The sequence below is a fragment of the Gobius niger genome, assembly GCF_951799975.1.
Source record: "Gobius niger genome assembly, chromosome: 23".
NCBI lineage: Eukaryota > Metazoa > Chordata > Actinopteri > Gobiiformes > Gobiidae > Gobius > Gobius niger.
Genome location: NC_136874.1, coordinates 10512111 through 10526453, shown reverse-complemented (window position 1 = coordinate 10526453; position 14343 = coordinate 10512111). Strand labels below are relative to the sequence as shown.

Below are 14343 nucleotides of genomic sequence, written 5' to 3'. Positions count from 1 at the left end.
GACAAAGCCCATAAACCAGTGCACTACAACATGGCACTGTTGAGCACGTAAAGCCTATGTGTGTGAAGCAAACTTTAATAAGCCATTTATGTAGCATTTCATAAGAAAAAAAACAAAAACAAGGACTCATAAAATAGTCGTCTAAAGTATACGGGTGACTACTTTTAAAGTATATATCGAGCAACGAGTTTTGATACTAATCAGCTTATGTAAAATAAAAGGCGTGGCAGCAATTATAGACATAAAAGGATCATTTGATACTTGTTCATGTGACTGATTTAACTGACATAGATAAACAACCGGTCAAATAAACTCTTAAACATATAATATAAAATAACCAGTTTTAGAAATGGATATTGATTGAAATCCATTTACCCATAAGAAATGACCAGGATCAGTATCGATATTGACTAAAATGAGGTATCGGGGAAAAAAAGATCACCCATCACTACCAAAGTGATTGAAAATAAATATAAATGGGACTAAATATTTGAACTGGCAATAAAACCACATCTAAAAAAGAAACACCTAAATAAAGCTTGAATTAAATGTCTTATCTAACGATCCAGCAACAATTATATTGCTGAAATGATTTGGCCGATAAACGCTTTTGCAGTTGCCAAACAGTCCTGAAATACATGTTCACATTGTGTCTGCACCTGGATGAACATTGGACTGTAATGATGAGCCGTGGAGGAGCTTTTGTTCACCAACACACACGTGCACAGACCACTGGAATAGCCTTTGCCTTCATCATCTTTAGCTGTTGTATCTTCTGCTTTTCTTCAGATTTGAGGTAGGGTTGCACTACACCACAGCCGCCACTAGAGGGCAAAGAACTGCAACAGAAGAGTTTTTCCTCACAAATTACAAGCAAGATTAGGTAAAGATTACATTTGGAGTCGAAAGCTGATTCTGTGTTTGCTCAGCTGCTGTCAGATAGGATCAGCTTTAGTATTATTCTGATGAAAGGTAAAGTTTCAAATACATTTCACAGCATTTAACAGTTATAATACTCAGATAACAGATTCACTGCATTTATATTAAGCCATTTTACATTATCCAAGTATGAATATGCATATCATCTATGTTGGTAGTGAATGAGAGGAGACCAGTCGGATGAACATAACTGCGTGCTTTATTGATATACAGTAAAGCATTTTATAATACAGTAGTAAGGCATATATTTGGTGGAATCTGATATGTTGTGAAGTATTGACGCGTTATTTCCGACTTGACGATGAGGTTGAGAAAACACAAGTTAATAATAAACTTAAAATTCAGTGTCTAGATCAAAATAAAACAAAACAAAACAAAAACTTTTGGATCATGCTGCCAAGAAAAAAAAGAAAAGAAATAAAGACACACGCCTAACACTGGAGATTCTCCGAGCGGTTTAAACGTTAAATAACTTTTGTTTTAGCCACACATGCTAAAATCACGCTCAACTAAAGACAAATCAGTTGCTAGGATGGACACACTGAAGAAAACGACAGCAGTGCACAATGACGTTTCAGTATTTGGACATTCGAGATTGAACTAAGCAGTGTGTAGTCGGGGGGGCGGGACATCAGGCCGGACTACCCAGAATGCACTCGGGCGGACTCACTGTGGGCTTTGACAAATGCAAAATGGGCCTTGATTTTGCACGAGGTAGAGCTTGCATCATCCTAACCTGCTCGAAAGGAAGCAAAACCAAAACGAAAAACAAAACAAAAAAAACTAGCAGCCTTGTTTGAACCATAAACGTAATGAGCACATTCTTCTATGTTTTGTAACAGAACTTAAAACTACCAGTGCATTTTCGAACTGCAGCCTGAAACAGAAAAGGTCGATCCGGTTTCAAATTTGTCGGGAAAAGCGGTTGGGTTTTTTGTGCTTGGTTTCAAGTCAACAGGCAGACTTTCCTTATCACCGGTTAATATTATTATGCAGCACCATATACTGTATTTGCAATGAGTCAGCTTAGCCTTGACAAGACTGCGGCGTTCATTGTTGGGAAAAAAAAAAAAAAAGCACCTGGCACACACTGGCTGCTCTATGCGCAAAGAATATCTAAAAAAAAAAAGGAAAAAAGTCAGTATTTATCACACGCTTTTGGACGAGTTAAGATTGTATTAATGCTACAATTAGCTAATGCTGCGATGTTTTACATATGTCGGACATCCTTTCGAGTTCGGGATACAGACATTCCCTGCTAGACCCACGTCTTCTCATTGTATTGCTTTTAAAGCCACAGTGCGGAACATTCCAGATTATATGCCAACGACACCTACTGCCCAGTTAGACACCCGTAATGCCATTTCACTTTGGGTTACGGAACAAAAAACATTATGAAAGAGGGCCTACTGTAAACTTAATGATTGGCGACCTGTTGTCAGGGAAGAGTAGCAACATCGCCATGGAAACAAGTCGGTAAAATCCCACATTGTGAGTTAGTTGGAAGGAAATTTGAGCGAATTCATTTTTTTAAATATTTCCCCCCATTAAAATCACCAGTAATTAAATAAATGCTTGTGTCTTTGCACTTTTCGCAGGGTGAAATGTTCCACAGTGCGGCTTTAACCATCCCCATTCTGTCCCAGGCTTAGTACAGTGCCATCACAAAAGGATAATGGTACTCTGGATGGATATTTGATGCACGTTTGAATGAGAAACAAAAGAAACAGAATCTAAATAACGCTATGTGTCGAATAGGCACCAACACACGCTCACGCATTCACGCCTTGTACTGCAGGATGCCAGTAGTGTTTATAAAGACCTCGAAAAGCACCCTTATAATTACAATCTTTTTTTTTTTTTTTTTCCAACCCCCCCCCCCATACAAATATGTCAAATGCTTGAAGTTTTTCCACCCGGTTACAAAGAAATGGCGGAGACACGATCACGTCAACACACGCACACACACACACACACTTGTATCTTGTCATTGTGCCCCTACCCGATATACCCCTTATTTTATACAATTGCATAGAAGTTTAAAAATCAGCCTCTGTTAATAATAAAACAATTTTCAGGACGTATTTTTTTTTTTAAGAAACTACTCAAATCTACAAGTTATAGTGTTTTGTCTTTTTTTTTTTTCTCTCCTCTCGACGTCGCAATCCTTCACAAAAATAGACGTTATATATATATATATTCTCTTTGTAAACGGTTGAGCTCCGATCCAGTTGTTTTGACTAGAAAAAGCATGCGGCAGGTCGGTGGGCGGGGCCGGACGGGCGGGGGACTGGCGTTTCGAAAGGGGGTTCGGGGGGGAAAAACTTATGGGATGATGGAACTTAAGAGATAGGAGGGGGGGACATGGGGCGGAGTTTTGTTTTCTTGGAGGGTAAAGGGGCGGGGCTTGGGCGATGGGAAGGCGGAGCTTGTAGCGTGAAAGGGGGGGCGGGGTCAGAAGCGCAGAGCCTCGTGCTGCTCGGCGCTCTGCTCGTCTGTCATCACGGTGACCAGGGACTCCATGGCTCGGCCCAAATCGTCCGCCATGTGGAACAGGCTGCCGATGGAGGGACCTGCGGGGAGGAAGGAAACGGCTCTGTTTAGAATGACCGTCCAGAGGATGTGGTGGGTGAAATATGAGACTTAGAGGTCAGGACGTTCCTTTATCAGACGAGCACACGCTTTACCCTGCATTGTAAAGTGACGACACTAAGGAACAATCCCTGTGTCATCTCTCATTTCAATGATTCTCCTTTTGTTCCAAATCTTTTTGTGTTCCTGAACAGTGATGCAGTAAAAAGGTGATTTGCCGGGTCGGGCCTTTCTGTGAGTGCGGAGAGAAAAACTACCACTAAAGCATGTGCAATAGAGATGTAATAGAGATACTCAAATCTCCATTGGACTTTCCTGTTTAAATAAGGATCACATTATAAGAAAACATAAAGCCCTATCAAGTTTACGCTGGACTAATGACATCCATTTGCTCTATGGCGCGCTAGTATACTTGCTTCATTTGTTAGTATTTTACAAGTGTTGTGTTGTTGCTTGTGTGTTTTATGCTCTCGGTGCAACACAAATCCCCCTCTTGGGTAATAAAGGTTTACATTCATTCAATACCCCATGTAATGCCAGTATAAAGCTAAAGCTGTGAAAATAGACCAACACTACTGTAGGGATACACATTAGTGCAGCAGATGAAATCATTTCACTGCAATACTTCAGTTCAAACAAGCATGAAATCTGCATATATCTTAGATTTCACATGTCTCTGATCATTAGTTTATGCATTTGCTTTGGATTTACATACTTAAGGCAGAGTCAACAAGCAAAGGTGAGTGTGTTTAATATTTCATATTGTTTCATATGCTCCCCCAAACATTAATAATGTGTTTCAGGATTCAGTAGGCACAGCTTATTGAATGTAATCGTTTTTTTTGGAATGGCTGTCTGAAACGATCAGGCTACACATGTCTATGCACCGTGCAGGGGGTGGTTCATTACATGTATAATAATATATGTTTATATTTACATATATCTTTTTAAAGAGTGAATGTCACTGCACCCGGGCACACTGTGACTTCTCTGCTGTGGAACTCAGCAAGGGTTTCACTGTCTTGCTTTACTAATGCTGTACCAAGCTTTACTTTCAGTAGAATAGACTGGTACTAGTTGTAATTTAGTTTAGTGTCCCCAAATGCTGTCTAATAGCCCCATATCAATTAGTTGGTAGAAAACAGTTCTAAGATCTAGTTGTAGGAAAGCCGAGCCAATGGCAGGGGGCTCATGTATTTCCCTGTATGGTGCACAGATCACACAACACTTAAAGGAATAGGCCACCGTTTTTACATACTAAGATATGTTCTTACCTCACTTTAGACGTGTTAATATATCCCCGTCTGGTCTTTGTCCGTGCGCTCTGCCAGGCAAACGGAGCACATATGCAGCCTCTCCCACATGTCATATAGCTCCAAAAAAGCTCACGATAGAAGCTACCAAGCTCTTCCACGTGTTCCCTATTTAAATAAAGTTACGTGAAGTGTTTTCATGCGAAGTATATTTACCCAGAAATGTAGCATGTCGATTTTATAAGCAAATAAAAAGGGGGACTATATTGTGAGGCGTAATGATACGAGGAGTAAAACGTCCGCGCAGTAACTCCTAAAGGTTATTGACGGAAGTGAGCGGGGAAGTCTTTAGGAGTTACTGCGCGGACGCTGTGCTCCTCGTATCATTACGCCTCACAATATAGTCCCCCTTTTTATTTGCTTATAAAATCGACATGCTACATTTCTGGGTAAATATACTTCGCATGAAAACACTTCACGCAACTTTATTTAAATAGGGAACACGTGGAAGAGCTTGGTAGCTTCTATCGTGAGCTTTTTTGGAGCTATATGACATGTGGGAGAGGCTGCGTATGTGCTCCGTTTGCCTGACAGAGCGCACGGACAAAGACCAGACGGGGATATATTAACACGTCTAAAGTGAGGTAAGTACATATCTTAGTATGTAAAAACGGTGGCCTATTCCTTTAAACGGCACTGGATGAATGATCATCCATCGAGCGAGGTGAATTATATCAATCCTAGTTGCATCCCAAACATCGATCTGCACATCAGACACTTTTCTAATCTTGGAATATTTCATGGACACCTAGATTTATCCACTTGTACCACATTTCATGCTTGTTTCACAAACTGGAGTATTTTTCTACTTATGTGAAGTCTAAGTCAGAAGCTCTAAGTCTAAGTCTAAGTCAGAAGCTCCTTATTAGAGACCAACAGGCCTGGTTAGTCATGAGGCCGTCCTTCTGTGGACCCACCACCTGCAGCAGGAGCCCCCACGACCCGGCAACGGAAAAGTGGAAGAAAATGGATGGATGGATGAAGTCTAAATATGTTAGTTAGATATGACACTTCTAAGCATAATCCAGGAGGTTACACTTCTATCTTCCATTTCACACTGAGGTTGTGACGTCTCTGTTAGTAAAATGCTTCCTTTAAATACACACACTTACGCTCCCACACAGTTCAAATGCACCGTGTCACTTTTGGAGTCTGCAGATGTTCCTATTGTTTCCCCCTGAGCTGTTGTCTGAGCCTACACCAAACAGTGTGTACTCGAGTGCGACATGTATACAGAGACGCATCACACAGAACACCAGGCAAACACCACTTCCTACTGCGCCGAGAGCAGACGAGCGACGAGGACAGAGGAGAGGAAATTAAAGAGGGAGCCAGATATTTGTTTCTCTGAGGCATCTCCGTGCCCTTTGTGCCAGAACATCCACGTATAATAATGGGAACGTGATAGAAGCGCAAATCATTGTTTTGGTGGAGATTTCAGAGTAGTAATTGAGAGTAGATTTAGCAGAATGGGTGATAGGAAGTCCAAACCCACTTACCGCTCAGGGGTGCCCCCTTCTCCCTCCTGGTTCAGGAGAAAGAGGACAGGCAGAGACAGAAAGAGAGAAATACACCGTTATTAACAGGTAGATAGAAAGAACAGTGTGAATAGGGAAATAGATAGAGGTAAAGGGTGAACAAAAAGGACATTCATTTTAAGTAAGACCAGACGTGGAAGAAATACTGAGATTTGTACTAATATATTAAAGCAGTACTAAGTAACTCTTGCCCCTAGAGGCCATAAGCGCAACTGCAGGTGTCGTAGCAAGTTACGATTTTTTAACGTATTAATTGTCTTGGAGATTAAATACTACGCTGACAGAAAAGGCGACGGGAGAGAGGGGTATTGTACATCCAATTATACGATGAAAATATTTTTTTTTCACTCAAACTTGGCTGTAAATACTGTTTAAAGTGACGTTAGCATGTTAGTTTCTTCTTCGTGATTCCATTAGTGTGTATTGGTGGCTCCGGTCCGGTGGCAGCCAAGTTGCAAACATGGTTTTCTGGCCAGAGACACCAGGGGGAGATGAAAGACCCTCCAATCATCCCATAAACACTTGTATCACCCCCAGAGGGACTACAAAAACGATTAATTAAGGTCAACACGTTACTTAGCACTGCTTTAACAACAACAAAAACTCAAGGATTTAGATTATCCCAGCAACTATGGGCCTTGGGCAGTGTGTAAACCTTGCACAAGTCCCAGCTAGTAGCCCTTACATTCAAAAAAATTCAAATGTGTCACTGTTTTCCCCACACTGACCTTTTCCTCAGGTATAATCTACACATCGCTGATACCCTATACATTTCAACTTTCTAGTGTAAGTTTTTTTTTACTGCTAAAACCCCAGTAAAATGGAGAACTCTCTTCTTGTCTGTGCTTGTAAAACACACTTAACAACCCGGCGGCTGTAACATGGTCTATTGTGCACCTGAGACCAAACAGTTTTTGAAGCACTTTGAATCTGCCACCAGTGACTCGCACACACTTCGGGCAAAAAACTGACATGAATCTTTGATGATACTTTTCCCCCCACTAGATAATAATGTTTGGTAATTAGACAACTTACACTTTTAATTAGCTCTTAAAGTTTAATGCTGGGAGGAAGTCTTTGAGGATCGTTAAAATATTCCCAATCTTCGATGAATAACAGCATTTTATGAGGACATTATACTCGGAACACTTAACGTTTTATAGCGATATGGAGGTTTTATAATATTGAATTGGAGTTAGATTTCGCTTTTGTGGTTTCCCCTGCCAGAAGGATCACAAACTCGTATTATAAACTGGAAGGGAGCTTAACAAACGAGCTCGGAAATGAAGTTGTGTGATGTTATTGTACCTTGGCTATGAGGGAAAGAGTGGTTGAGCTGCTCCATCACTTCTTCTAACCCCGCGTCTTGGGACGGACTGGACAACTCGTCGTCACCTGTAAGAGCCAGACGTGTTTACAAACAGCCCAGGTGATGCTCTTTGAATCTATTTTCATACCCATGGTGTCTGTGGTCTGACTGGCGGCCACTCTGAGCACGGGGAGGGAGGAGTCCGAGCGCTGCGACGACGTGGAGGGGGAGGAGAGCGCCGTGCCGTTCACTTTGGAGTCCGTCTAGAGAGGCACAAAATTAACTTAACAATTTGACTCGACCACATTAACCTCAGGATAAAAGCACGACCTGTGGATATTTCCCCCCACCAGATGGCAGTGTGTGACCCACGAGTGCTGCCAATCCCTCCCTCGTTGCATCATGACAGTGAAGGTTGTGAAAAGGTGTCACTTTCTCATTTGGGATGACTTTGGAAAACGAGTGTCTGAGATAAGAGCGAGTCACCGAAGCGGAAAGTGATAAATTTGTGAACAAAAATAAATCCCAAGGAGAAATGAAGCGTCACTTTCCCGCTAATTTGGCCCAAGATTGTCTTATTAACACAGGCTGCCATTTCGCCCTCTAAAAATGTTTGATGACTTTTATTTTATTAACTGTTTTGGTGCACGCAGTGGGAGGAAAAAGTGAGTACACTCAATTTCTCACGTTTCTCACATTTCTGCCTAAACTGCTCATAAAATGTGGTCTGATCTTTATTCAAATCGCAAGAATGAGTAAACAGTGTCTGCTTAAACTAATACCACCCAAACCTTTATATTTTATCATATTTTTATTGGCCATAACACGTAAACATTCACAGGACAGCTTGGTATAAGTGAGTACACCCTTGATCGCTGGTTGACCCTCCTTTGGCAGCGATAACTTCATCCAGACGTCACCTGGACCATCCCTCTTTACAAAACTGTTCCAGTTCAGCGAGATTCCTGGGTTCACTTACTTATAGCTCCCTGTCCTGTGAATGTTTACATGTTATGACCTATGAAAAATGTAATGAGAAATGATAAAATGTAAATGTATGTGTGGTATCAGTTTAAGCAGGCTTTCATAAATTTATCCACCGATTATTTTCACGATTAATCGTTGGCTGTGAATGGTGTCTGAATTATTATATATTTTTTTTTAATCACATAAAGCTAAAATCCCGCTGCTTAAGGACATGTTGATGGGGTAAACTTAAAGTGAGGGTTTGTTGGAGGCTCTTGGCGATAATTCTGCTTCCGATTGGATGAGACACAGATATTTATATACAAAACACACACAAGACCAGAGAAGAGGTTGTTCCACAAACGATGCACTTATCGACTCTACCACGCACACACTTCTGTTTCCACCACACATTTGTTGTGGGCCGCGCCTCCACAGAGGAGCACGCTGTACAGATCGTCATTAAAAGTTTTTAAAGCCGCGATGAGAACAAATGTGGGACTTATAGAATCATTCAGAGGTGGCCAAGCTGTATTAAAACAGAAAAGAAACCGCTAAATACAACTTTGAAGGTAAGCTACATGAAATGTTATGCTAACATCAGCTAAAGCAGCGCAAACAGCAGCTAAATGTTAATATCGGCAAAATCCCCTTTTAGAACAGCCGTATGATGATGTAAAACATTATATCCATATGACCTGCGCGTTCATAGTGAGGGCTGTCCACTCTCTCGTTGCCAATCAGAGGCCAGTCTGTTCACATCAGACACGGGTCAGCGCTTTGGCCACAGCCAGAGGTCGGTCCCAAAACTTATACCTGGTCAGACCAGTTTGGCCATGGCCTTTGTTATGGAAAACTCGACAAAGCGGGTGAAAGAGCTGACACAGGCCTGTATATGGAAAAGGAGCTAAAGTAGGTTTTCATAAGAAAATACGAAATTTTAATGTAATTTTTGCTCGATTTGAGTCCGTGTTTACTAGAAAACGATTAATCGATTACTACAATAGTTGTCGACTATTTCAATAATCGATTAGTTGTTGATTAATCAATCAGTTGTTTCAGCCCTAGATTTGAATAAAGATCAGACCACATTTTATGAGCAATTTAGGCAGAAATGTTACTCACTTTTTCCTCCCACTGTATAGTAAACAATGAGCATCAACTGGAACGGCAGAGCTATTCATTACAACTAGATAGAACCAAGACTTCATCCTTTGCAAAGATGCTAACCAGACCTGACCAACAGCAACAACCCCAGTTCAAAACAGTTATATCCAGGTGAGCACTTTTTTGGGGGTCAGACAATGTATGAAGCGTCTAGACCAGAGATATCCAAGATTTATTTTGAAATAGGAGCTTGTGTTGAAAAATAGAAATCCTTCGGGTGCTCCCTGGAAAAGGCCAGACGAGCGGGAGGTTGGAGACCTCGCTTCAAACAGAAAACTCAACTGTCTAGACGTGTTTGCGCTGTTTTTAATCACTGCAATCTCTACGGTTTCTGCATTCCCCCGCTTTTACCCAGTGACCCACTTCCAGAGTTGCCTAAACCCCGCCTCGGATTGTTCCTGGAAGCGCGGCGCCTCGGTGCGTGTACCTGTTCCAGCAGCTGTCGGAGCCGGTGCAGTTGGGACTCCAGCTGTTTGTTGTGGTCTTCCAGGATCTGCATGCGCGCCTCCAGCCGGCCCTTGTGCTGCCGCAGGAGCTTGGCCTCTGCGATGAGCTCGGCGTCCCGGGCGCTCTGCGGGGACACGGGCAGCATCTCCGGGGGCGAGGGCAGGGGGGACAGGCCCTTGCGGTCATGGGCCTTCTTCAGACGGTCGTACTCGGCCTGCAGCTTTCTGCGGGGAGAGGAAGAGACGGACTTTCAGAAGGGATCTGCTGCCAATATCATTATGTCGGGGCTTTTTATTCATTTTCAGTGACAGATAAGAGAGATCTTATTTGATTGGAGCAAATGGAAATCGGGATAAACCTTGGTCGCCAGCAGAAATGTGAAAATTACTTTGTGGCAGCCAAACCAAAAGCGACATTTCTCTTTTGAAACGATCACAGCAGAACAGTGGGTTCAAAAAATAGTTTCACAGAATAACAGCCCAGGAAATAACTGCCAATTTCTTTCTGTGAGAACTAACATTCTTTTACCAAAGTGCAGAACGATTTGGCCAACATTTTGATGAAAAGTCCATTACTTCCCCCCAGTAAGTTTGTGAATGGGGGTCTTCGTAACCAGCACTTTGAACGGTTTCAATCATTTGACAGGGACAAAAAAAAAAAACGGACCTGTTCTCCTGCTCCAGGTCGGTGAGGACCCTCTCCAGCTCTCCCTTCTCCTCCGTTTCCATGGAGATGAGGATCTGGGCGGGGCTGCGGGGCTGGCTGAGGGGAGAGCCTTGGTTCAGAGAGTGGCAGTAGTGCTGGATCAACATGTGCTCGTCATCGCTGCAAATGCACACACAGACACACACACACAAACCGCACAATGCCACACGGGAGAATGGGAGAACAGAAAATCAGCAAAGGGAATGACAGCAGTGAGACCAGTCAATCTGAGGCACAGAGAGGGGGCAAGTCTGGCACCAACAGTCGACCCAATGCTAGACTGGAGACGCAGTAAAAGTTCTCAATCAGTTACAACCTTCCCACTTCTGTTTTCTTTAGACATTAACGGAGAAAAAAAAAACGCAATGGAAGCTTATTACTTGTGATTGTGCGACTCTTTTGAAGGAGAGAGCGCTCGTCTGCACAACTCTATTCGGAGCATTTTCTGAGACGACTTGATTGGCCACGCTCCGTCAGCTCCGGACCAATCAAACGCGCCGCCCGAAGTGTTTTTGAGGAAGTTTTTAATTAGGCCAGGTATTTAGATGCGCTGTCCTCCGCTGCTCCCCTTCCCTCTCTCTCTCTCTCTCTCAAGCTTTTTTTTTTTTGAGGACTCTGGTTTCCCGGTCTGAATACTAACAGGGCTGCAGATAGCGCGGCGTCTGGAAACAAGGCGCTCCCGCTGCTGACTGTGAAGTAGAACTCATTATAGGCAGAAGAAGCGGCGGAGTAGGTAAGAAAGGAGGAGAGAGTAAAAAAAAAAAATGCCCCCAAGACGCTTTGCGAGGCGCGTCTTCGGTTCAGCGGCTTTCAAGTTTGCGAGGGGTAACTAACAACTTTTAATTGCGCAATGTCAAATTCGATGAGCGGCCGTTATTATTGACAAACTTTTATCCGTCGGCTCCCCAAAGGAAAAAGAGGATTTTATTTTTACGGACACTTTTCAGACAGTCCTTCAGCGAGTATATCCTTATCCCTGCTCTTAAAGTGATTTCGATATTTAGACTTTTCATTCTGGAGCAAAATAGCAACGCGGCTGTAATAACCATAAAAAAAAGTGCTTATGCCTGAGTGAAGAATCTTTTTAGGGTTATAAAATCGAACAGAATAAAAAGAAATAATGTTGTTTGATTTTAAGTCACCCATCCATGTAATAGACAGCTACAGTAACAGCGGGCGGTAATAGCCCAATAGAATATCCCCGTATATAAAGCCTATAAAGCCTGGATGACTGCACCTGCCTGCTTCTCCACTCCGACTCACTTTTCTTGCAATATTTTACAGCTTTCCAGTAAAAGAAGAAAGGGAGAAGTGCCAAAGCAGCGCCCGAGCCTTTCCCCATTCCCCTCTTTGTGCCATGCAGAAGTTAAGTCTGGTTATTTTCTTCACACAAGATATTACAACTTATTTTCAACATGTCACGGGTTATGCTAATGGTTATCCGACGAGTCTGGGTAATGAGCAGAGATCGTTAAGCGGGAGAGATTTCAAACTATCGACGCTACAGTTGGTTTTATGTTTTAGGAGTAATCACGAAAAGCTCAATTTGCTGTAAAGCATCAAAATAAGCAAATTAGGCTGGAAAACTCCCCTAAATAAACAATCTCTGCTCAGAGTGCATATGACAAGTTTCATGTCTCTCTAATTACTGTTATTGTTGAATTAGAACTTGAATGATTACTTAATGGGATGGTGCCGGTGGTAAGTAGTAGGTGATTTTACATCAGTGAAATGGCAGTTTTATGAAGCGAAGTTGAAAAACCTAAAGCAGGGTAGGCGTGTTTTCTTTATGGAGGGCCAATTGTCCTTATTGTAAAAGACACTTTTAGCCCAAACTAAAAGGACCAAACTGGAAAAATTACCATCTTAATTGAGATAAATGACTTAAAATTGCTTAAATAAACGCTCTCTAACAATGCCAGTGGAACAAGCATAAAACCCAATAATCAGACAAATAAACTTTTACATTTAAAAAGATTTGTTTATCACTTGAGATGACACATCTAAGAAAACTTGTTCCATAGGCAGTAAGAGGTTTTTAGTTTATCCAAGACCAGATCAAATCTACTCAAACTTTAGACTCTTAATTCAAGTAGATGTCATTTCTTCCTTAAAGGGACAATACCAAGTTTAAAAATGTTAAAACGAAGTATTTTCGTCCCCCTACATGTTCCAGCCATGTCCTAATGTGTAGAATGAGCTCAGACCTATTCACCACAACTGCCTCTAAAAGGTGTTGATTCGGGTCTGAAGTGCCGTCATGCACGAGCTTAATATAGAAGCTGCAGTTACGCATAAGACCAGAGGTGGCAGTAGTGAGCATAAAATGACTAACTTGCATCTAGCCCCTTTAAAATGATTATTCTATTTCCAGTCCACTTGTGTACATATTATATGCCCTAATTGGGTGTGTTGACAGTATTTCTCACATTAATGTTAAAGTACTCTCTGATTTGTGTAATAAAGTTTCTAAAAGTCATCTTCAGGAATTCTGTGCTGGAAAGGCCGGATTTGGCCCGCGGGCCTGACATTGCCTACCCCTGATAAAGCATCTATGGCAAAGGAAGAGGGAAAGTTGCCCTCGCACCATTCAAAAGATAGTTCTGGGGCTCGCTAATGGCACATTGGGACAGTATGGTTGGGGATCTGGTTAGACAAACCTGTCATATGCACTGCAGTTACTCAAAGAAAACTCTCACTGAAAACACACCCCGAGTTGGGCGTGTTACGCGAGATGGGCTGATAAAGACGCCGATACCAGCGCCGGTCGTTTCAACATGAACAGAAATAATGCCCAAAATGCAATGCACAAGTAGCCACGTTCACAGCCAGCCAATTGGGACACAGTTAGCTGACGGTGAGTGCGGCGGCGGCGACGGGACAGTAAGAAAAGCGGTGCTCACATGCTCTCATTGGGCGAGATACTGTCATTCAGATACGAGCCATTACGAGTCTCCATTTCTGCTAACCTGCGGAGGGGGAAGAAACAGAGCAGACATTCGGAGGTTAAAGAAGTTCCACCTTAAAACACCGCTTTGGTATTTTGTTTTTCCCCCCCTCCCCGGAGTCGATACGCACTTCTCCAATCAAGGCAGGTCGAGGTAAACATGTTGCCTATGAATATTTAATGTGAACGGCGGCAAATGCCAGATACTTTAGACACAAGTGTTTACAACATCGGCAGGAGATCAAATGTGGGCTTTCTTTCTTTTTTTTCCTCCTCGTAGGAGCTGATGGCAACCTGTTTTACTATTCATTGGCGTTCGATTTACAAGAAATATGGCTTCTGACTCAGCAGATTCAACACTACAAGGCCTTTTGAATAAGCACAGACTGGTACAGACAGAATCCAATCCAAGTGGGCTAC

The 14343-nt window shown here is 42.4% G+C and overlaps 1 protein-coding gene across 14 annotated transcripts in view; it reads right to left on the bottom strand.

The window, feature by feature from the left end:
* Nucleotides 1–3342: 3342 nt before the first annotated feature.
* dmd (dystrophin) overlaps nucleotides 3343–14343 on the bottom strand; it is a 163261-nt gene continuing 152260 nt past the window's right edge. For 12 of the 14 annotated variants that reach the window (XM_079581873.1, XM_079581874.1, XM_079581866.1 and 9 more), the window contains 7 exons: nucleotides 13880–13945; nucleotides 10938–11096; nucleotides 10252–10495; nucleotides 7840–7954; nucleotides 7691–7777; nucleotides 6344–6369; nucleotides 3343–3512 (listed from right to left, as the gene is read on the bottom strand). In XM_079581873.1, the coding sequence (XP_079437999.1) occupies nucleotides 6347–6369; nucleotides 7691–7777; nucleotides 7840–7954; nucleotides 10252–10495; nucleotides 10938–11096; nucleotides 13880–13945 (694 nt within the window). In that variant the 3' untranslated portion in view covers nucleotides 3343–3512; nucleotides 6344–6346. The remainder of the gene's footprint in view (nucleotides 3513–6343; nucleotides 6370–7690; nucleotides 7778–7839; nucleotides 7955–10251; nucleotides 10496–10937; nucleotides 11097–13879; nucleotides 13946–14343) is intronic. The other 2 variants (XM_079581867.1, XM_079581865.1) reach the window with 1 other exon arrangement.